This window comes from Pongo abelii, chromosome 23, assembly GCF_028885655.2.
Source record: "Pongo abelii isolate AG06213 chromosome 23, NHGRI_mPonAbe1-v2.0_pri, whole genome shotgun sequence".
Classification (NCBI taxonomy): Eukaryota; Metazoa; Chordata; class Mammalia; order Primates; family Hominidae; genus Pongo; species Pongo abelii.
Window position 1 is genome coordinate 22,835,963 of NC_085929.1, and position 22,224 is coordinate 22,858,186.

Below are 22,224 nucleotides of genomic sequence, written 5' to 3' on the forward strand. Positions count from 1 at the left end.
CACATCCCAAGAGTTAACCATGATCATTCACCTGAAAGCTGAAACATTCTTACTACACAGAGAGAGACAGACAGACCGAGAGGGGAAAAAAAAAAAAACAAAACAAAACAATAAAATTCCAGCAACTTAACACGTGGAGACAGAATTTTTATTCAGAATTCGAAAGACTAATGTATGTCCTGAAAAATATGTATTTAGTAGAACATGGTTGGGGCTTTAAAAATTTAAGAAAATTTAATCTAAAATCCTAATCCAAGCTTCCAGTTGGAAGATATTAGAAAACACGCTGTATCCACCTTTCCTATTTCCTTTCCATCTTTTCTAAATTTTATTTTCTTCTCTATGACATATTTTCTCAACATAACTCACCTCAACTTATACATTCTCAACATTACAAGAAAAGATAAATTCAAAACATTCAAGAAATTTAATAGATTTAATTATTAGATATCTTAGGCGTATTATGTCACCTGTAACATTCCATTATAAAAAAGCCCATTTGCCTGGTTGTTGATTCACATTAAAAACTAATAAAATGTTTCTTACATGCCAGATATTATTCTGGGTACTCCAGGATACATACAAATAGGTTTTCTAGCTTCAAGTGGCTCATAGTAATGCAGGAGTTTTACAATTATTTTTTCAATAACAGCACAAAAGCCTCCGACATTTAAAATTTAGAATGCGATACAAACACCTTGAGTAGATTTTTTATTTTTTATTACAATGCGCAAACCTTGTGAAATTAAAGTCTGACCTTAGGAAAATGAAGAGTCTCTGCTTATCAAACAGGTTGTTATTTTAAACAAAACGCATATTCTTCAATTAGATAAAGAGTTTAAAGTATACTCTTAATAAAAAGGACCCGGAAAACACAGTGTAAACCCTCTCTAATACAGATTTGACAACAGAATTTAAATTTCTAATCTTCCACAACTTTTTAAAATTAGAGATAAGCTCTTGCTCTATTGCCAAGCTTGGTCTTAAACTCCTGGGCTCAAGAAATTCTCCTGGCTTGATCTCTTGAATAGGTGGGACTACAGGCACATGATACCATGTCTAGTTAAATTTCCACAATTTCTAATATTATTTCACTCTAATTATAGAACCAAGAAAAAATAAAGAAATAGCTCTCTGCAAAAATACTGTATGATGTTAAAATAGGTGCACAAGAAATAAAAAGAAACTACATGGTATGTGTAACAGGGTGATTCCATGATTCCCATAATAAGTCATCTGAGGTAACAAAGATTCACTTAAACAGAGGTATTATTAGTCATACACATATGATATACAACTCAAAGTAAAAACACTTACTCAGATAAGCCTAGACCAAAATTTGCATCTCCTCTATTGTGGGAAAGCGTTCCCGAACAACATTTTTCTGTCACTGTGCATTTTCCAGCAATTTTTTTTTTCAGGTCACACCTCTCAAAGTATTTATCAACTATTTCTTATTTGCCAAAGTAAAAAAAATTAAAATTAACCCCTCCCATTTCTTTAAAATGGTTATCTCTAATAAAAGTTTTAATACTAACATAAAACAACGATAGGTAGACAACTGCTAAGTTTTAGAAGAAAATAATATAAAACATGAGATTTAGAGTGAGAAAATTAATTTCACAAGACAGTACTCTACCTCAGATTCCAAATCAAACTCATCCTCTGTCACAGGCTGTACAACAGTATCCGGTCTGTAGAGACTCCTACGGAGCAAAAAGATACAACAAAAACGAGCACGTTCATTTCTTAAAAGAAAACAAAAACCGTCAGTCTATACATGCATGTCCCCCAAAAAAAATGGTAAAACAAAGTCTGAGGAAACTCAGTTATCTGCATATTAAATAATATTTCCTGGTATAATTAAGATATGGTTTCCGTTTTAGAAAACATTTCAGTTACCTATTTCTGCCTCCACCTCTCCCAAACTATGAAATATCCAATGCAGACTCACCCTTAAACCCGTAACAAATAGTGACAGGCATTATAACGGCACGGCCAGACAATAATTTGTCCTTATAAACTATCTACCCTAAAGGCTAAACTGAAAATCCAGTGGATATCTGACACAACTTTTCTTACTGAACTGGAGTAAACCTGATAACCTAAAACAAGGCAGAAAAGGCACTGTCTCTTCTCCATTATCTACTTCTGATGCAAAGACTAATCTGTGTCACTGGAAAATGAGAGTCTTGGATCTTCAGCATGTGAGCTACTTAAAGAGGGCCCACTGATTCTCTTCACCCTAGAACACTGCAGGGAGCCCCCTGAAACACTGCAAATGTTTGAAAGCTGAGTGTACAAAAGTCAAAGTACAAATGTATAGGTTGTTAGGTTGTTATTGGGAATATCCTTCACAGAAGATTAAAACATTAGAAATTTTAAAATCCAATTATTGTCATTATATAGATCCTGCCTTATTCAGATCCACAAAAACCAGCAAGCTTAAGAACCTTCATAGACACTCAGATACCCAAGAGAGAGACTGCTGGAAAAGTCTCCCTCCTAAGTACTTATACCTCCATTTCATTCATCACTATCTAAATATCTTCCTTCCTATGGGCTCCCACTTCTGGATCCCTCTTCTGCAGGGATCCGTGGCAATCTCCAATCTACATCTTCAGCCTAGGAAAACCCAGATTCCTCAAAAGATGGGCTAACATAATTGAGAGTAGGAGCTCTCTATTCCTCTGCTTCCGGAAAGTAGGTTAGTCTCAGTCATCCACCCCAAGCATACGCATGTTACCAACTACCCAAAGGAAGCTTCACTGCTGGTTTGCCGGCCAATCCTACATTTGCCCTACCCTACATGTACATGAGAGAATTGAGAAAAGAGTCAGAAAAAAAGAGACATCCACCCTGGGTCACAGATCCGTGTACTTAAGCAATCTCCAGCTCCCTAGTTCTTGAGGGATTCTAAGCCCTCTGTAAGCTGGGATGGAAGAAGATGATACCACATTCCTATCTGCTCTGGAGACTCTTTCCAGTGGCTCAAATTCTTTTAACATTTTTCAATAAAACCTTGAAGTTTGTCAGTTCCTCCAGTTAAACAAACAAAAAGGCAGCAACCTCTTCAGAACTCCTTGAACGCCGTATTCTAATATGCCTTTCTTGATAGCTCCCAACATCCTGTGTTTTCAATTCCCTTATCTTTATCAAACTTGCATTAAACCAAATATTCAGATTTTTTCCTAAAACCCTCATTTCTATCCAACTAAGAGTTTGTTTCTCTTCAAATTTGGCTGTCCCCTGCAAATTCCATTCTTATCCACTTTCATTGGGTTCAACAGCTCATTCCATTCTCATCCTCTTCCACCGTGTTCACTAGAGCCACTCCCTCTTTCTAAAACTAAAATCACTCAGTGACAGAATGATGTAAAAGAAGACTGGGTTTTGAACTAAGAAACCTGAGTGCAATTCTCATTTCTCTGATTTACTGTATCCAAATAATTTTCTCTCTTTGAGTTTCAGGTTCTCCACCTGAACAAACCACTTGATCAGGATGATAAGCAAGGATTCAAGTACTAGAGGATATTCTGTTTAGTCTCCAGGATTTCTTAACATTCTGAAATTCTATGCACCTCTGATTGTGTCTGTAGGAAAACGGGGAATATTTAGCGGCTGTTCACGAAAACTATAATAGAAGATCATAAGAAAAACAGAAGTAAAAAGAAATCAAGAAAATATTATTAAAATGTCATAGAAGGAAAATAAAAGAATCCAGAGAATAAGAAAAAGCTTCAGCAAACTAGGCAGGGTACTCATTAAAAGAGAAAACCTAACTGGATAGGCAGTAAGTAGAGAAATGAATTAGAAATATCCTTTTAATATATGCTAAATATAGTTAACATCACATGGACTATATTTAGATATTCGCCAAGCACAGTAAGATAGTATTTTTCTGGCATGGGCTTGGTCTTGCTTATGAAAAACTTAGGGTCCTGTGGCCACAGATAACTGATATCTACCTTTAAAATGCTGATGGTTAAAAAAAAAAAAAAAAAGTAATACGATTACCACTGCCATTTCCAAAATATTTGGACAAACTTTTGGAGTAGCCAGGCTTCTAAGGAACACTTAGAAGTCAATGCATAACAAAATGACTTAGAGAGTCAATGCATAACAAACTGTGACTTTCTGAATTGATCTGATTTAAATCAGTACCGTGATCCCATTGCTGCATAGATCTCTATCCACTTATGCTTAGGGGCAAAAGAAGTGATTTGAGAGCCAGGCAGGATGATGGTCCAATCTTGGGTTGGCTATCTGTTTGCTGTGGAATCCTGAGTCAATATTTCAACCTCATTAAAACAGAGTTGCCTAATTAGTAAAAATGCAATAATAGCACAAATAGTTTGTAAAGCTGTGTGAAGATGACATGATAAATGTTAAGCATGTAATATGGTGTCTAGCACAGAGGAGAACACTAAACAGATACTAGTTTCTCTTCTCTCTATTCACTTAGTTAAACGTATCAATTTAAAAAATCTGTGAAATCATACCTGTGAAAACACTCTTTAGTAGGAGGAGGCACTATTAAACAAAAAAGTAAAATGCATTTTAAATCAACAATAGAAAACTACAGAATATTAAAAACATAAAAGAGCACAGTGGCTTGTTCCTACAATCTTAGCTACTTAGAAGGCTGAGGCAGAGATATCACTTGAGAAGCCCAGGAGTTTGAGACCAGCCTGGCCAACATAGAAAGACTCTATCCTTATGATGATGATAATAATAATAATAATAATAATAATAATAATAATAATAATACTACAGAAGGCCTGGCACGGTGGCTCATGCCTGTAATCCTAGCAGTTTGGGAGGCCGAGGTGGGTTGATCGCTTGAAGTCAAGAGTTTGAGATCAGCCCGGACAACATCGTGAAACTCCATCTCTACTAAAAACACAAAAATTAGCCAGGTGTGGTGGTGCGCGCCTGTAATCCCAGCTACTCGGGAGGCTGAGGCAGGAGAATCACTTGAACCCGGGAGGTGGAAGCTGCAGTGAGCCAAGATCGTGCCACTGCACCACAACCTGGGCTGCAGACTAGTAAGACTGCATTTCAAAAAAAAAGAAGAAGAAGAAAAAAGAAAACAGAAAAAAAAAGACAAATAAACGAAGGGTAAGTAAATAATATAATAGGCAGGCTTCAAATAGCTTACCATCTTCTGTAGATTGTACAGAAATAATCCCTCTCTTTGGGATGTATGGTTTTGAAATAATCTAGAAGGAAAACACAATAGGTTTAAGAATAACATGGAGCAATTTAAATAATGATAATAGCCACCATTACTACATGATCTAACAGAAAAAAATATACACGTTGAAGTCACTCATACGTAGATTCAAACCCCAAGTCTGCCATTTACTTATCTACATATTCACATGGGATGATGATTATGATTGGTGATACAGATATTCTCAAAATGTTACTCCTTTCAACCCCAGTTGATTATTATACAAATACTATGATATCCATTAGTCTCTTTCATTAACCACAACAAACTGGGACAAAAATTTACTCATATGTAATTTACAGTATTACTGAACAAAACTAATAATAAAAAGTCAATAATCACTTTATTTTTCAAAATATTTATGCATGATATATATTTGTGTGAATTACTTTCTGTGGGAAAAAATGTGAGAATGTAGTTTTTAGTAGTACTATATTTAAATGGGCCAGCGTCGGAAACAGTATAAGTTGCTTCTATTCTGTGTGTCAAAAGCTAAAAACAAATTATTGTATAACTTCAGCTCCTTCCAAAAAAGACACAACAAAGCAACCGTCCACCTTATGGAGCAGTGATTCATGAATGAAGGCCACACATAGCTACTAAACAGAAAGCTGTAACTAAGTATCCTGACAACAGAAACAGAGGTGAAATGAAACAACAGACACTAAAGACATGCCGTCTGCAAGGAAAAAGTTAGACTGAGGTAAATCATTTTTAAACAAACGGGAAGGAGGGAGAAACAAACAAAAAAAGAGACACGACCAGTCAATCAAATATGAGCTTAAAAGAAAAGCTTGCATTCATAATATATGCCTAATAATACTGGTTAGCATTTACTCGACAATTTGTTTTGCGTAAATACTTATGTAATAAAGAGTTCCATTTGTTTACTATAAAATAACACATCCCAAGAGTTAACCATGATCATTCACCTGAAAGCTGAAACATTCTTACTACACAGAGAGAGACAGACAGACCGAGAGGGGAAAAAAAAAAAAACAAAACAAAACAATAAAATTCCAGCAACTTAACACGTGGAGACAGAATTTTTATTCAGAATTCGAAAGACTAATGTATGTCCTGAAAAATATGTATTTAGTAGAACATGGTTGGGGCTTTAAAAATTTAAGAAAATTTAATCTAAAATCCTAATCCAAGCTTCCAGTTGGAAGATATTAGAAAACACGCTGTATCCACCTTTCCTATTTCCTTTCCATCTTTTCTAAATTTTATTTTCTTCTCTATGACATATTTTCTCAACATAACTCACCTCAACTTATACATTCTCAACATTACAAGAAAAGATAAATTCAAAACATTCAAGAAATTTAATAGATTTAATTATTAGATATCTTAGGCGTATTATGTCACCTGTAACATTCCATTATAAAAAAGCCCATTTGCCTGGTTGTTGATTCACATTAAAAACTAATAAAATGTTTCTTACATGCCAGATATTATTCTGGGTACTCCAGGATACATACAAATAGGTTTTCTAGCTTCAAGTGGCTCATAGTAATGCAGGAGTTTTACAATTATTTTTTCAATAACAGCACAAAAGCCTCCGACATTTAAAATTTAGAATGCGATACAAACACCTTGAGTAGATTTTTTATTTTTTATTACAATGCGCAAACCTTGTGAAATTAAAGTCTGACCTTAGGAAAATGAAGAGTCTCTGCTTATCAAACAGGTTGTTATTTTAAACAAAACGCATATTCTTCAATTAGATAAAGAGTTTAAAGTATACTCTTAATAAAAAGGACCCGGAAAACACAGTGTAAACCCTCTCTAATACAGATTTGACAACAGAATTTAAATTTCTAATCTTCCACAACTTTTTAAAATTAGAGATAAGCTCTTGCTCTATTGCCAAGCTTGGTCTTAAACTCCTGGGCTCAAGAAATTCTCCTGGCTTGATCTCTTGAATAGGTGGGACTACAGGCACATGATACCATGTCTAGTTAAATTTCCACAATTTCTAATATTATTTCACTCTAATTATAGAACCAAGAAAAAATAAAGAAATAGCTCTCTGCAAAAATACTGTATGATGTTAAAATAGGTGCACAAGAAATAAAAAGAAACTACATGGTATGTGTAACAGGGTGATTCCATGATTCCCATAATAAGTCATCTGAGGTAACAAAGATTCACTTAAACAGAGGTATTATTAGTCATACACATATGATATACAACTCAAAGTAAAAACACTTACTCAGATAAGCCTAGACCAAAATTTGCATCTCCTCTATTGTGGGAAAGCGTTCCCGAACAACATTTTTCTGTCACTGTGCATTTTCCAGCAATTTTTTTTTTCAGGTCACACCTCTCAAAGTATTTATCAACTATTTCTTATTTGCCAAAGTAAAAAAAATTAAAATTAACCCCTCCCATTTCTTTAAAATGGTTATCTCTAATAAAAGTTTTAATACTAACATAAAACAACGATAGGTAGACAACTGCTAAGTTTTAGAAGAAAATAATATAAAACATGAGATTTAGAGTGAGAAAATTAATTTCACAAGACAGTACTCTACCTCAGATTCCAAATCAAACTCATCCTCTGTCACAGGCTGTACAACAGTATCCGGTCTGTAGAGACTCCTACGGAGCAAAAAGATACAACAAAAACGAGCACGTTCATTTCTTAAAAGAAAACAAAAACCGTCAGTCTATACATGCATGTCCCCCAAAAAAAATGGTAAAACAAAGTCTGAGGAAACTCAGTTATCTGCATATTAAATAATATTTCCTGGTATAATTAAGATATGGTTTCCGTTTTAGAAAACATTTCAGTTACCTATTTCTGCCTCCACCTCTCCCAAACTATGAAATATCCAATGCAGACTCACCCTTAAACCCGTAACAAATAGTGACAGGCATTATAACGGCACGGCCAGACAATAATTTGTCCTTATAAACTATCTACCCTAAAGGCTAAACTGAAAATCCAGTGGATATCTGACACAACTTTTCTTACTGAACTGGAGTAAACCTGATAACCTAAAACAAGGCAGAAAAGGCACTGTCTCTTCTCCATTATCTACTTCTGATGCAAAGACTAATCTGTGTCACTGGAAAATGAGAGTCTTGGATCTTCAGCATGTGAGCTACTTAAAGAGGGCCCACTGATTCTCTTCACCCTAGAACACTGCAGGGAGCCCCCTGAAACACTGCAAATGTTTGAAAGCTGAGTGTACAAAAGTCAAAGTACAAATGTATAGGTTGTTAGGTTGTTATTGGGAATATCCTTCACAGAAGATTAAAACATTAGAAATTTTAAAATCCAATTATTGTCATTATATAGATCCTGCCTTATTCAGATCCACAAAAACCAGCAAGCTTAAGAACCTTCATAGACACTCAGATACCCAAGAGAGAGACTGCTGGAAAAGTCTCCCTCCTAAGTACTTATACCTCCATTTCATTCATCACTATCTAAATATCTTCCTTCCTATGGGCTCCCACTTCTGGATCCCTCTTCTGCAGGGATCCGTGGCAATCTCCAATCTACATCTTCAGCCTAGGAAAACCCAGATTCCTCAAAAGATGGGCTAACATAATTGAGAGTAGGAGCTCTCTATTCCTCTGCTTCCGGAAAGTAAGTTAGTCTCAGTCATCCACCCCAAGCATACGCATGTTACCAACTACCCAAAGGAAGCTTCACTGCTGGTTTGCCGGCCAATCCTACATTTGCCCTACCCTACATGTACATGAGAGAATTGAGAAAAGAGTCAGAAAAAAAGAGACATCCACCCTGGGTCACAGATCCGTGTACTTAAGCAATCTCCAGCTCCCTAGTTCTTGAGGGATTCTAAGCCCTCTGTAAGCTGGGATGGAAGAAGATGATACCACATTCCTATCTGCTCCGGAGACTCTTTCCAGTGGCTCAAATTCTTTTAACATTTTTCAATAAAACCTTGAAGTTTGTCAGTTCCTCCAGTTAAACAAACAAAAAGGCAGCAACCTCTTCAGAACTCCTTGAACGCCGTATTCTAATATGCCTTTCTTGATAGCTCCCAACATCCTGTGTTTTCAATTCCCTTATCTTTATCAAACTTGCATTAAACCAAATATTCAGATTTTTTCCTAAAACCCTCATTTCTATCCAACTAAGAGTTTGTTTCTCTTCAAATTTGGCTGTCCCCTGCAAATTCCATTCTTATCCACTTTCATTGGGTTCAACAGCTCATTCCATTCTCATCCTCTTCCACCGTGTTCACTAGAGCCACTCCCTCTTTCTAAAACTAAAATCACTCAGTGACAGAATGATGTAAAAGAAGACTGGGTTTTGAACTAAGAAACCTGAGTGCAATTCTCATTTCTCTGATTTACTGTATCCAAATAATTTTCTCTCTTTGAGTTTCAGGTTCTCCACCTGAACAAACCACTTGATCAGGATGATAACCAAGGATTCAAGTACTAGAGGATATTTTGTTTAGTCTCCAGGATTTCTTAACATTCTGAAATTCTATGCACCTCTGATTGTGTCTGTAGGAAAACGGGGAATATTTAGCGGCTGTTCACGAAAACTATAATAGAAGATCATAAGAAAAACAGAAGTAAAAAGAAATCAAGAAAATATTATTAAAATGTCATAGAAGGAAAATAAAAGAATCCAGAGAATAAGAAAAAGCTTCAGCAAACTAGGCAGGGTACTCACTTAAAGAGACAACCTAACTGGGTAGGCAGTAAGTAGAGAAATGAATTAGAAATATCCTTTTAATATATGCTAAATATAGTTAACATCACATGGACTATATTTAGATATTCGCCAAGCACAGTAAGATAGTATTTTTCTGGCATGGGCTTGGTCTTGCTTATGAAAAACTTAGGGTCCTGTGGCCACAGATAACTGATATCTACCTTTAAAATGCTGATGGTTAAAAAAAAAAAAAAAAAGTAATATGGTTACCACTGCCATTTCCAAAATATTTGGACAAACTTTTGGAGTAGCCAGGCTTCTAAGGAACACTTAGAAGTCAATGCATAACAAAATGACTTAGAGAGTCAATGCATAACAAAATGTGACTTTCTGAATTGATCTGATTTAAATCAGTACCATGATCCCATTGCTGCATAGATCTCTATCCACTTATGCTTAGGGGCAAAAGAATTGATTTGGGAGCCAGGCAGGATGATGGTCCAATCTTGGGTTGGCTATCTGTTTGCTGTGGAATCCTGAGTCAATATTTCAACCTCATTAAAACAGAGTTGCCTAATTAGTAAAAACGCAATAATAGCACAAATAGTTTGTAAAGCTGTGTGAAGATGACATGACATGATAAATGTTAAGCATGTAATATGGTGTCTAGCACAGAGGAGAACACTAAACAGATACTAGTTTCTCTTCTCTCTATTCACTTAGTTAAACATATCAATTTAAAAAATCTGTGAAATCATACCTGTGAAAACACTCTTTAGTAGGAGGAGGCACTATTAAACAAAAAAGTAAAATGCATTTTAAATCAACAATAGAAAACTACAGAATATTAAAAACATAAAAGAGCACAGTGGCTTGTTCCTACAATCTTAGCTACTTAGAAGGCTGAGGCAGAAATATCACTTGAGAAGCCCAGGAGTTTGAGACCAGCCTGGCCAACATAGAAAGACTCTATCCTTATGATAATAATAATAATAATAATAATAATAATACTACAGAAGGCCTGGCACGGTGGCTCATGCCTGTAATCCTAGCAGTTTGGGAGGCTGAGGTGGGTTGATCGCTTGAAGTCAAGAGTTTGAGATCAGCCCGGACAACATCGTGAAACTCCATCTCTACTAAAAACACAAAAATTAGCCAGGTGTGGTGGTGCGCACCTATAAACCCAGCTACTCGGGAGGCTGAGGCAGGAGAATCACTTGAACCCAGGAGGTGGAAGTTGCAGTGAGCCAAGATCGTGCCACTGCACCACAACCTGGGCTGCAGACTAGTAAGACTGCATTTCAAAAAAAAGAAGAAGAAAAAAGAAAACAGAAAAAAAAGACAAATAAATGAAGGGTAAGTAAATAATATAATAGGCAGGCTTCAAATAGCTTACCATCTTCTGTAGATTGTACAGAAATAATCCTTCTCTTTGGGATGTATGGTTTTGAAATAATCTAGAAGAAAAACACAATAGGTTTAAGAATAACATGGAGCAATTTAAATAATGATAATAGCCACCATTACTACATGATCTAACAGAAAAAAATATACATGTTGAAGTCACTCATACGTAGATTCAAACCCCAAGTCTGCCATTTACTTATCTACATATTCACATGGGATGATGATTATGATTGGTGATACAGATATTCTCAAAATGTTACTCCTTTCAACCCCAGTTGATTATTATACAAATACTATGATATCCATTAGTCTCTTTCATTAACCACAACAAACTGGGACAAAAATTTACTCATATGTAATTTACAGTATTACTGAACAAAACTAATAATAAAAAGTCAATAATCACTTTATTTTTCAAAATATTTATGCATGATATATATTTGTGTGAATTACTTTCTGTGGGAAAAAATGTGAGAATGTAGTTTTTAGTAGTACTATATTTAAATGGGCCAGCGTCGGAAACAGTATAAGTTGCTTCTATTCTGTGTGTCAAAAGCTAAAAACAAATTATTGTATAACTTCAGCTCCTTCCAAAAAAGACACAACAAAGCAACCGTCCACCTTATGGAGCAGTGATTCATGAATGAAGGCCACACATAGCTACTAAACAGAAAGCTGTAACTAAGTATCCTGACAACAGAAACAGAGGTGAAATGAAACAACAGACACTAAAGACATGCCGTCTGCAAGGAAAAAGTTAGACTGAGGTAAATCATTTTTAAACAAACGGGAAGGAGGGAGAAACAAACAAAAAAAGAGACATGACCAGTCAATCAAATATGAGCTTAAAAGAAAAGCTTGCATTCATAATATATGCCTAATAATACTGGTTAGCATTTACTCGACAATTTGTTTTGCGTAAATACTTATGTAATCAAGAGTTTCATTTGTTTACTATAAAATAACACATCCCAAGAGTTAACCATGATCATTCACCTGAAAGCTGAAACATTCTTACTACACAGAGAGAGACAGACAGACCGAGAGGGGAAAAAAAAAAACAAAACAAAACAATAAAATTCCAGCAACTTAACACGTGGAGACAGAATTTTTATTCAGAATTCGAAAGACTAATGTATGTCCTGAAAAATATGTATTTAGTAGAACATGGTTGGGGCTTTAAAAATTTAAGAAAATTTAATCTAAAATCCTAATCCAAGCTTCCAGTTGGAAGATATTAGAAAACACGCTGTATCCACCTTTCCTATTTCCTTTCCATCTTTTCTAAATTTTATTTTCTTCTCTATGACATATTTTCTCAACATAACTCACCTCAACTTATACATTCTCAACATTACGAGAAAAGATAAATTCAAAACATTCAAGAAATTTAATAGATTTAATTATTAGATATCTTAGGCGTATTATGTCACCTGTAACATTCCATTATAAAAAAGCCCATTTGCCTGGTTGTTGAGTCACATTAAAAACTAATAAAATGTTTCTTACATGCCAGACATTATTCTGGGTACTCCAGGATACATACAAATAGGTTTTCTAGCTTCAAGTGGCTCATAGTAATGCAGGAGTTTTATAATTATTTTTTCAATAACAGCACAAAAGCCTCCGACATTTAAAATTTAGAATGCGATACAAACACCCTGAGTAGATTTTTTTTTTTTTATTACAATGCACAAACCTTGCGAAATTAAAGTCTGACCTTAGGAAAATGAAGAGTCTCTGCTTATCAAACAGGTTGTTAATTTAAACAAAACGCATATTCTTCAATTAGATAAAGAGTTTAAAGTATACTCTTAATAAAAAGGACCCGGAAAACACAGTGTAAACCCTCTCTAATACAGATTTGACAACAGAATTTAAATTTCTAATTTTCCACAACTTTTCAAAATTAGAGATAAGCTCTTGCTCTATTGCCAAGCTTGGTCTTAAACTCCTGGGCTCAAGAAATTCTCCTGGCTTGATCTCTTGAATAGGTGGGACTACAGGCACATGATACCATGTCTAGTTAAATTTCCACAATTTCTAATATTATTTCACTCTAATTATAGAACCAAGAATAAAAATAAAGAAATAGCTCTCTGCAAAAATACTGTATGATGTTAAAATAGGTGCACAAGAAATAAAAAGAAACTACATGGTATGTGTAACAGGGTGATTCCATGATTCCCATAATAAGTCATCTGAGGTAACAAAGATTCACTTAAACGAGGTATTATTGGTCATACTCATATGATATACAACTCAAAGTAAAAACACTTACTCAGATAAGCCTAGACCAAAATTTGCATCTCCTCTATTGTGGGAAAGCGTTCCCGAACAACATTTTTCTGTCACTGTGCATTTTCCAGCAATTTTTTTTTTCAGGTCACACCTCTCAAAGTATTTATCAACTATTTCTTATTTGCCAAAGTAAAAAAAATTAAAATTAACCCCTCCCATTTTTTTAAAATGGTTATCTCTAATAAAAGTTTTAATACTAACATAAAACAACGATAGGTAGACAACTGCTAAGTTTTAGAAGAAAATAATATAAAACATGAGATTCAGAGTGAGAAAATTAATTTCACAAGACAGTACTCTACCTCAGATTCCAAATCAAACTCATCCTCTGTCACAGGCTGTACAACAGTATCCGGTCTGTAGAGACTCCTACGGAGCAAAAAGATACAACAAAAACGAGCACGTTCATTTCTTAAAAGAAAACAAAAACCGTCAGTCTATACATGCATGTCCCCTCCAAAAAAAAATGGTAAAACAAAGTCTGAGGAAACTCAGTTATCTGCATATTAAATAATATTTCCTGGTATAATTAAGATATGGTTTCCATTTTAGAAAACATTTCAGTTACCTATTTCTGCCTCTACCTCTCCCAAACTATGAAATATCCAATGCAGACTCACCCTTAAACCCGTAACAAATAGTGACAGGCATTATAACGGCACGGCCAGACAATAATTTGTCCTTATAAACTATCTACCCTAAAGGCTAAACTGAAAATCCAGTGGATATCTGACACAACTTTTCTTACTGAACTGGAGTAAACCTGATAACCTAAAACAAGGCAGAAAAGGCACTGTCTCTTCTCCATTATCTACTTCTGATGCAAAGACTAATCTGTGTCACTGGAAAATGAGAGTCTTGGATCTTCAGCATGTAAGCTACTTAAAGAGGGCCCACTGATTCTCTTCACCCTAGAACACTGCAGGGAGCCCCCTGAAACACTGCAAATGTTTGAAAGCTGAGTGTACAAAAGTCAAAGTACAAATGTATAGGTTGTTAGGTTGTTATTGGGAATATCCTTCACAGAAGATTACAACATTAGAAATTTTAAAATCCAATTATTGTCATTATATAGATCCTGCCTTATTCAGATCCACAAAAACCAGCAAGCTTAAGAACCTTCATAGACACTCAGATACCCAAGAGAGAGACTGCTGGAAAAGTCTCCCTCCTAAGTACTTATACCTCCATTTCATTCATCACTATCTAAATATCTTCCTTCCTATGGGCTCCCACTTCTGGATCCCTCTTCTGCAGGGATCCGTGGCAACCTCCAATCTACATCTTCAGCCTAGGAAAGCCCAGATTCCTCAAAAGATGGGCTAACATAATTGAGAGTAGGAGCTCTCTATCCCTCTGCTTCTGGAAAGTAAGTCTCAGTCATCCACCCCAAGCATACGCATGTTACCAACTACCCAAAGGAAGCTTCACTGCTGGTTTGCCAGCCAATCCTACATTTGCCCTACCCTACATGTACATGAGAGAATTGAGAAAAGAGTCAGAAAAAAAGAGACATCCAGCCTGGGTCACAGATCCATGTACTTAAGCAATCTCCAGCTCCCTAGTTCTTGAGGGATTCTAAGCCCTCTGTAAGCTGGGATGGAAGAAGATGATACCACATTCCTATCTGCTCCGGAGACTCTTTCCAGTGGCTCAAATTCTTTTAACATTTTTCAATAAAACCTTGAAGTTTGTCAGTTCCTCCAGTTAAACAAACAAAAAGGCAGCAACCTCTTCAGAACTCCTTGAACGCCGTATTCTAATATGCCTTTCTTGATAGCTCCCAACATCCTGTGTTTTCAATTCCCTTATCTTTATCAAACTTGCATTAAACCAAATATTCAGATTTTTTCCTAAAACCCTCATTTCTATCCAACTAAGAGTTTGTTTCTCTTCAAATTTGGCTGTCCCCTGCAAATTCCATTCTTATCCACTTTCATTGGGTTCAACAGCTCATTCCATTCTCATCCTCTTCCACCGTGTTCACTAGAGCCACTCCCTCTTTCTAAAACTAAAATCACTCAGGACAGAATGATGTAAAAGAAGACTGGGTTTTGAACTAAGAAACCTGAGTGCAATTCTCATTTCTCTGATTTACTGTATCCAAATAATTTTCTCTCTTTGAGTTTCAGGTTCTCCACCTGAACAAACCAATTGATCAGGATGATAAGCAAGGATTCAAGTACTAGAGGATATTTTGTTTAGTCTCCAGGATTTCTTAACATTCTGAAATTCTATGCACCTCTGATTGTGTCTGTAGGAAAATGGGGAATATTTAGCTGCCATACATGAAAAGTATAAAAGAAGATCTTAAACTCTAAGAAAAGAAGTAGGGAAAGTGAAAAGAAATCAATAAAATACTAAAATGTCATAGGAGGAAAAAAGAAGAATCCATAAAATAAGAAAAAGCTTCAGCAAACTAGGCAGGGTACTCACTTAATAAGAAAATCTAACTGGGTAGGCAGTAAGTGGAGAAATGAATTAGAAATATCTTTTTAATATATGCTAAATATAGTTAACATAACATGGTCTATATTTAGATATTCTCCATGCACAGTAAGATAATATTTTTCTAGGACTGGCCTGGTCTTGCTTACGAAAAACTTAGGGTCCTGTGACCTCAGGTAACTGATATCTGCCTTTAAAATTTTGATGGTTAAAAAAAATTTAATATGGTTACCACTGCCATTTCCAAAATATTTGGACAAACTTTTGGAGTATCCAGGCTCCTAAGGAATACTCTAAAGATAATATATAACAAAATTTGACTTTCTGAATTGATCTGAGTTAAACCAGTACTGTGATCGCACTGCTGCATAGGTCTGCATCCATCTATGCTTAGGGGCAAATGAAGTGATTAGAGAGCCAGGCAAGATGATGGTCAAATCATGGGTTGGCTACCTGTTAACCGTGGAATCATGAGCCAATATTTCAACCTCTTTAAAGCAGAGTTGCCTAATTAGTAAAAAAGCAATAATAGCACAAATAGTTTGTAAAGCTGCGTGGAGATTACATGACCTGATAAATATTAGCATGTAATATGATGTCTAGCACAGAGTAGAACACTTAACGGATACTAGTTTCTATTCTCTCTATTCACTATGTTAACATATCACTTTAAAAAATCTGTGAAATCATACCTGTTTAAACACTGTTCAACAGCAGGAAGCACTATTAAACACAAAGTAAAATGCATTTTAAATCAACAATAGGTACCTATAAAATATTAAAAACATAAAAGAGCACAGTGACTTGTTCCTGTAATCTCAGGTACTCAAAAAGTTGTGGCAGAAGTATCACTTGAGAAGCCCAGGCATTTCAGACCAGCTTGGGCAACACAGAAACGCTCTATCTTTATTTTTAAAAAGTTAAAAAAGTAAAAACACTTCTTGTTGGCAGGGCTCGGTGGGTCACGCCTGTAATCCCAGCACTTTGTGAGGCCGAGGTGGGTGGATCACTTGAGGTCAGGAGTTCGAGACCAACCTGGCCAACATGGTGAAAGTCGGTCTCTAGTAAAAATAGAAAAATTATCAGGTTGGTGGTGCACACCTGTAAACTCAGCTACTCAGGAGACTGAGACAGGAGAATGACTTGAACCCAGAAGGTGAAAGCTGAAGTGAGCCAGGATCGTGCATGTCTTTCATACTAGACATCAGAAGGATTTAAACCATTATACTACAAATATTCATCATGCTCTTTGACTTGCCTGACAATTGAGCAGGTACACAATGACAATTATATTTTAGATGAATGTACACTTCCAAGCTCCTCAGTGGAAGTGTCCCAAATTGGTCAGCTTGGATATGTGTTTGGTGAATCCTATTATATGGTATTCATTATTTTTCATACCCATGTGGTATAATAATGAGCCTACACTTTTGTATTTTCTGGTTTAAACTTCAGAAAGTTTTGTCAGTCACTCATGGGAACAAGGTATAATATACAAACCTCATCAAAATGTATAAAAATTATCCAATTTGATATACTTACACAAAATAAAGTTGCTACAAGAATTAGATATGAATAAGGTTGTCCATTTGGAAATCACTCCAATATTCATTAAAAATAAATATTTTAGGAGTCAAAGAATTTAACATTATTTTTCTTTCTAAAATAGTCTGGTTTGAAGGATCACGTTATTCTCTAAAGTATTTTCAATAAATTGCTATTTTATCCAAAAGTTAGCTCTCTGAACAACAAACCCAGTGTATGCATATTTACATTTATCTCATTTGACTAACTGATAACAACAAAACATATATCTCTGATGCCCAATAATAACAAAGAGGGGTAACAGGTGACTATGGTTTATCACAATTCTAGCACTCTATCCTGCTTCCAGTAGTTCCTGGAGCAGCCAAAATCAAATCTTCCTTCATGCAAACATTCTAAATGCATCTGAAGTGAGTTCCCTCAGGTTTCCTCAGCAGAAACCCTGAAATTAAATAAATAACTTCTTTTCCCTTCTTCCTGCCTCACAATCCCTCTTCCCTGAGGAAAATAATTACTTCATCAGTGGTCTCCTTACTTCTCGTTCTACAGTGTTTATGGCTTATTACGATCACTTCTTCCCTCTGGTTTTAGCAGGATGATCTGGCGCCTATAATTTCTAGTACTTCATCTTGTTCTCCTTCCCCTCTTGATGGAAACATGCTGTAGAATTAAAGCAAAATGATGCTGTCCCCTCAGCCTGTTATGTCTTGAACTGCTCTCCAATGGTTCTTCTTCCCAATTTCAACGTAGGGAAGTCTATAATCTTACTACTCAGATCATGGCCAAAAATCAGCAGAATCACCATCACTGCAGAACATATTACACATGCAGAATCTCAGACCCGCTGAATCAGAATGCGCAGCTTCAATGAGCCCCCTGCTGATTTATTCGGGGAAGGGAAGTTCTCCTGTATCTTGAGTGTACACGACATTAAATGTGTATTGCAAAATTACCTGTCCCAGATTTTTGTTCATCTTTTATTTCCGTGGCTATGTTTGAAACAGAATCTTTCTTGTCACTTGTATCCTGAATGGGATTTCAAACAAAATAATCAATACATACAGTATATTTCATAGACTATACAGTTAATAATTCAAAATATGAATGAGAGTGTAATACCTTCAAGGCCGGTTGTTTCTGAGAAGACACTGAAAACCAAAAGGGATACATAATCACTCGTATGTAAATATGATAAAGTTATCCATACTTTCATGCAGTGTTAGCATCAAGCTGTATCCTCCTGCCTGAATTAGCATAGGCTTTGATGTTTTCTACTTTGTGTATTGGGACAGGAACATGACAGAATTACACTGTAGGAAACAGAAGTACAGTCTTCACGAAACAAACACTTCCAATTTCATACGTGATATTATTCTTCGTATGTCTATTACTACAATAAAACAGTGTCTATATCAATGTGGATATGCCAAGTGATGAGGACAAATGTGATCTAAAATCAGAGCAGCAACTCACACACTTGGGAATCAATGTCGAAGCAGGTGATTAATGCTCCTGCATGTTTTTCATTAAGGCATCAGAGGGATTTATACCTTTATACTACAAATATTTACCATGCTCTTAAACTTGCCTGACAATTGAGCAGGTACACAATGACAATGGCACTTCAGTTGAATGTACACTTCCCAAGTGCTCTGCGGAAGTGTCCCGAACCGATCAGCTTAAATATATGTTTGGTGAATCCTAGTATATAATATTCTTTATTTCTCACACCTCTGTGGTGTCATAATGTGCCTACATTTCTTGTATCCTCTAGTTTAGCCTTCAGGAAGTTTCTTCATCCACTCAGGGCAAGAAGGTATAATATATAAACCTCATCAAAAAGTATAATAAACCATCAAATTTGGCATACTTATACAAAATAAAGTTACTAAAAGCATTAGATATGAATAAGCTTTTCCATTTGGAAATTGCTCTGATATTCATTGAAAATAACCACTTTAGGAGTCAATTAATGAATTCAACATTAGTTTTGTTTCTAAAATAATCTGGTTTGAAGGATCATGTTATTCTCTAAAGTATTTTCATTAAATTGCTATTTTGTCCAAAAGTTAGCTCTCTGAACAACAAAGCCAGTGTATGCATATTTACATTTATCTCATTTGACTAACTGATAACAACAAAACATATATCTCTGATGCCCAATAATAACAAAGAGGGGTAACAGATGACTATGGTTTATCACAATTCTAGCACTCTATCCTGCTTCCAGTAGTTCCTGGAGCAGCCAAAATCAAATCTTCCTTCATGCAAACATTCTAAATGCATCTGAAGTGAGTCCCATCAGGTTTCTGCAGCAGAAACCCCAAAATTACATAAATAACATCTTCTTTTCCCTCTTTCTTGCCTCTCAATCCCTCTCCTTGAGTGAAATAATTACTACATCAGAGGTCTCCTTAGTTCTCTTTCTACATTGTTTATGGGTTATTCCGATCACTTCTTCCATGTGGTTTTAACAATATGACCTGATGCCTATAATTTTTATTACTTAATCTCTTTCTCCTTCCCTTTACGATGGAAACATGCTGTAGAATTAAAGCAAGAATATGCTGTTCCTTAGCCTGTTATATCTTGCACTGCGCTCCAATCGTTCTTGCCAATTTCACTGTGGGGAAGAATACAATCTTACTACTCAGATCATGACCAAGGACCAGTAGCATCAGCGTCACCCAAGAACTTATTACAAAAGCAGAATCTCAGGCCTGCTGAATCAGAATGTGCAGATTCAATGAGCCCCCTGTGATTTATTTCAGGGAAGAGAAGTTCTCTTCTATCCTGAGTGAACATGACATTAAATGTGTATTGCAAAATTACCTGTTCCAGATTTTTCTCCATCCTTTATTTCTGTGGCTATATTTGAAACAGAATCTTTCTTGTCACTTGTAGCCTGAATGGGATTTGAAACAAAATAATCAATACATAAAGTATATTTCACAGACTATATAGTTAATAGTTCAAAACAGAAATGAATGTGTAATTACCTTCAAGGCTGGTTGAGAAGACACTGAAAAGCAAAAGGGATACATAATCAATCATATGTAAATATGATAAAATTATCCATACATTCATGCACTGTTACCATCAAGCTGTATCCTCCTGCCCCTATTAGTTTAGGTTTTTATGTTTTATACTTTGTGTCTTGGGACTGGAACATGACAGAAATACACTGAAGAAAACACCAATACAGGCTTCATGAAATATACACTTACAATTTCAAATGTGATATGATTTGTCATATGCCTAAAACTAAAATGAAACAGTGTCAGTATCAATGTGGATATGCGGAGGGATAAAAACAAATGTGGTCTAAAAACAGAGGAACAACTCATGCACCTGGGAATCAATGTCAAAGCAGGTGGTACATGCTCTCACATGTCTTTAGTGCAAGAGATGAGAAGGAAATACACCATTATACTGCAACCATTCATCATGCTCTTTAACTTGCCCAATAACTGAGAAGGTACACAATTACGATGACACTTGAGCTGAATGTACACTTCACATCTCCTCAGTGGAAGTGTCCTAAATTGATCAGCTTGGATATATGTTTCGTGAATCCTAGTAGATAGTATTCATTATTTCTCAGATCTATGTGGTGTAATAATTGCCCAAGTTTCTTGTGTTCTCTAGTTCAGCCTTCTGAAAGTTTTTTCATCCACTCACGGCAATAAGGTATAGTATATAAACCTCAATAAAAAGTATCATCATTTATCAATATTGACAGACTTCTACAAAATAAAACTGCTACAAGCATTAGATATTAATAAGCTTTCACATTTGGAAATGACTCCAATATTCATTGAAAATAACCATTTTATGAATCAATTCATGAATTCAACATTATTCTTGTTTCTAAAATAGTCTGGTTTGAAGTATCATGTTATTCTCTGAAGAATTTTCATTAAATTGCTATTGTATCCAAAAGTTAGCTCCTTGAAAAACAAAGCCAATGTATACATGTTCATGTTTATTTCATTTGAATAACTAATATCAACAAAATCTATGTCTCTGATTCCCAATAGTAACAAAGAGAAGTAACGAGTCACTGTGGTTTATCTGAATTCTAGTACTCTTTCCTTCTTCCAGTAGTTTCTGGAGCAGCCAAAATCAAATCATCTTTCATGCAAATATTCTAAATGCATCTGAAGTGAGTTCGGTTAGAGTCATAATTTAAAAAATCATTTTCTTTGTACTCATGAAGGCTCCTAATATTCCTACATTTCCCAGATTCAGCAGTTCAGCTCTTTTGCCATTTTTTTCCACTTTTGCAAAAACATACATGTCAAAGAAATCATGCATAATCAGATTCCCATGTAAATAAGGTAAACAAAATCTCTAAATCACAAGAGACTTCTTTTCTTATTAATAACCAACCAAATATGTACATATGTACATATATATATATGTCATGATTGCCAAGAATATTGGTAGTTTGTTTTAGTACTCAAGATATACATTCTTTTATTACTTTGTTTCTAAAGCTAGTTTGATATAATATACCATAGGGGTCTTTCAGGTCCTTTTATGAAATAACTACCTCAGCAAACACAGCTTTCCTAAAGAAAAAAAAACACTTTTTCTAGATTAAGCTGCATCCCAATATGCTAACTGATGTGAACGA

The 22,224-nt window shown here is 35.4% G+C and overlaps 1 protein-coding gene across 1 annotated transcript in view; it reads right to left on the minus strand.

Moving 5' to 3' along the window:
- The window catches only part of LOC100449536 (ankyrin repeat domain-containing protein 36A), a 137,127-nt gene that overhangs the window by 90,240 nt on the left and 24,663 nt on the right, over positions 1 to 22,224 (minus strand). Inside the window, exons 7-18 of the mRNA XM_054543008.2 lie at positions 20,585 to 20,607; positions 20,418 to 20,490; positions 18,705 to 18,733; positions 18,539 to 18,611; positions 16,733 to 16,763; positions 13,895 to 13,961; positions 11,281 to 11,341; positions 10,645 to 10,675; positions 7,777 to 7,843; positions 5,162 to 5,222; positions 4,503 to 4,533; positions 1,640 to 1,706 (exon numbers count right to left, since the gene is read on the minus strand). Of these exons, the coding sequence (XP_054398983.2) occupies positions 1,640 to 1,706; positions 4,503 to 4,533; positions 5,162 to 5,222; positions 7,777 to 7,843; positions 10,645 to 10,675; positions 11,281 to 11,341; positions 13,895 to 13,961; positions 16,733 to 16,763; positions 18,539 to 18,611; positions 18,705 to 18,733; positions 20,418 to 20,490; positions 20,585 to 20,607 (614 nt within the window). The remainder of the gene's footprint in view (positions 1 to 1,639; positions 1,707 to 4,502; positions 4,534 to 5,161; positions 5,223 to 7,776; positions 7,844 to 10,644; positions 10,676 to 11,280; positions 11,342 to 13,894; positions 13,962 to 16,732; positions 16,764 to 18,538; positions 18,612 to 18,704; positions 18,734 to 20,417; positions 20,491 to 20,584; positions 20,608 to 22,224) is intronic.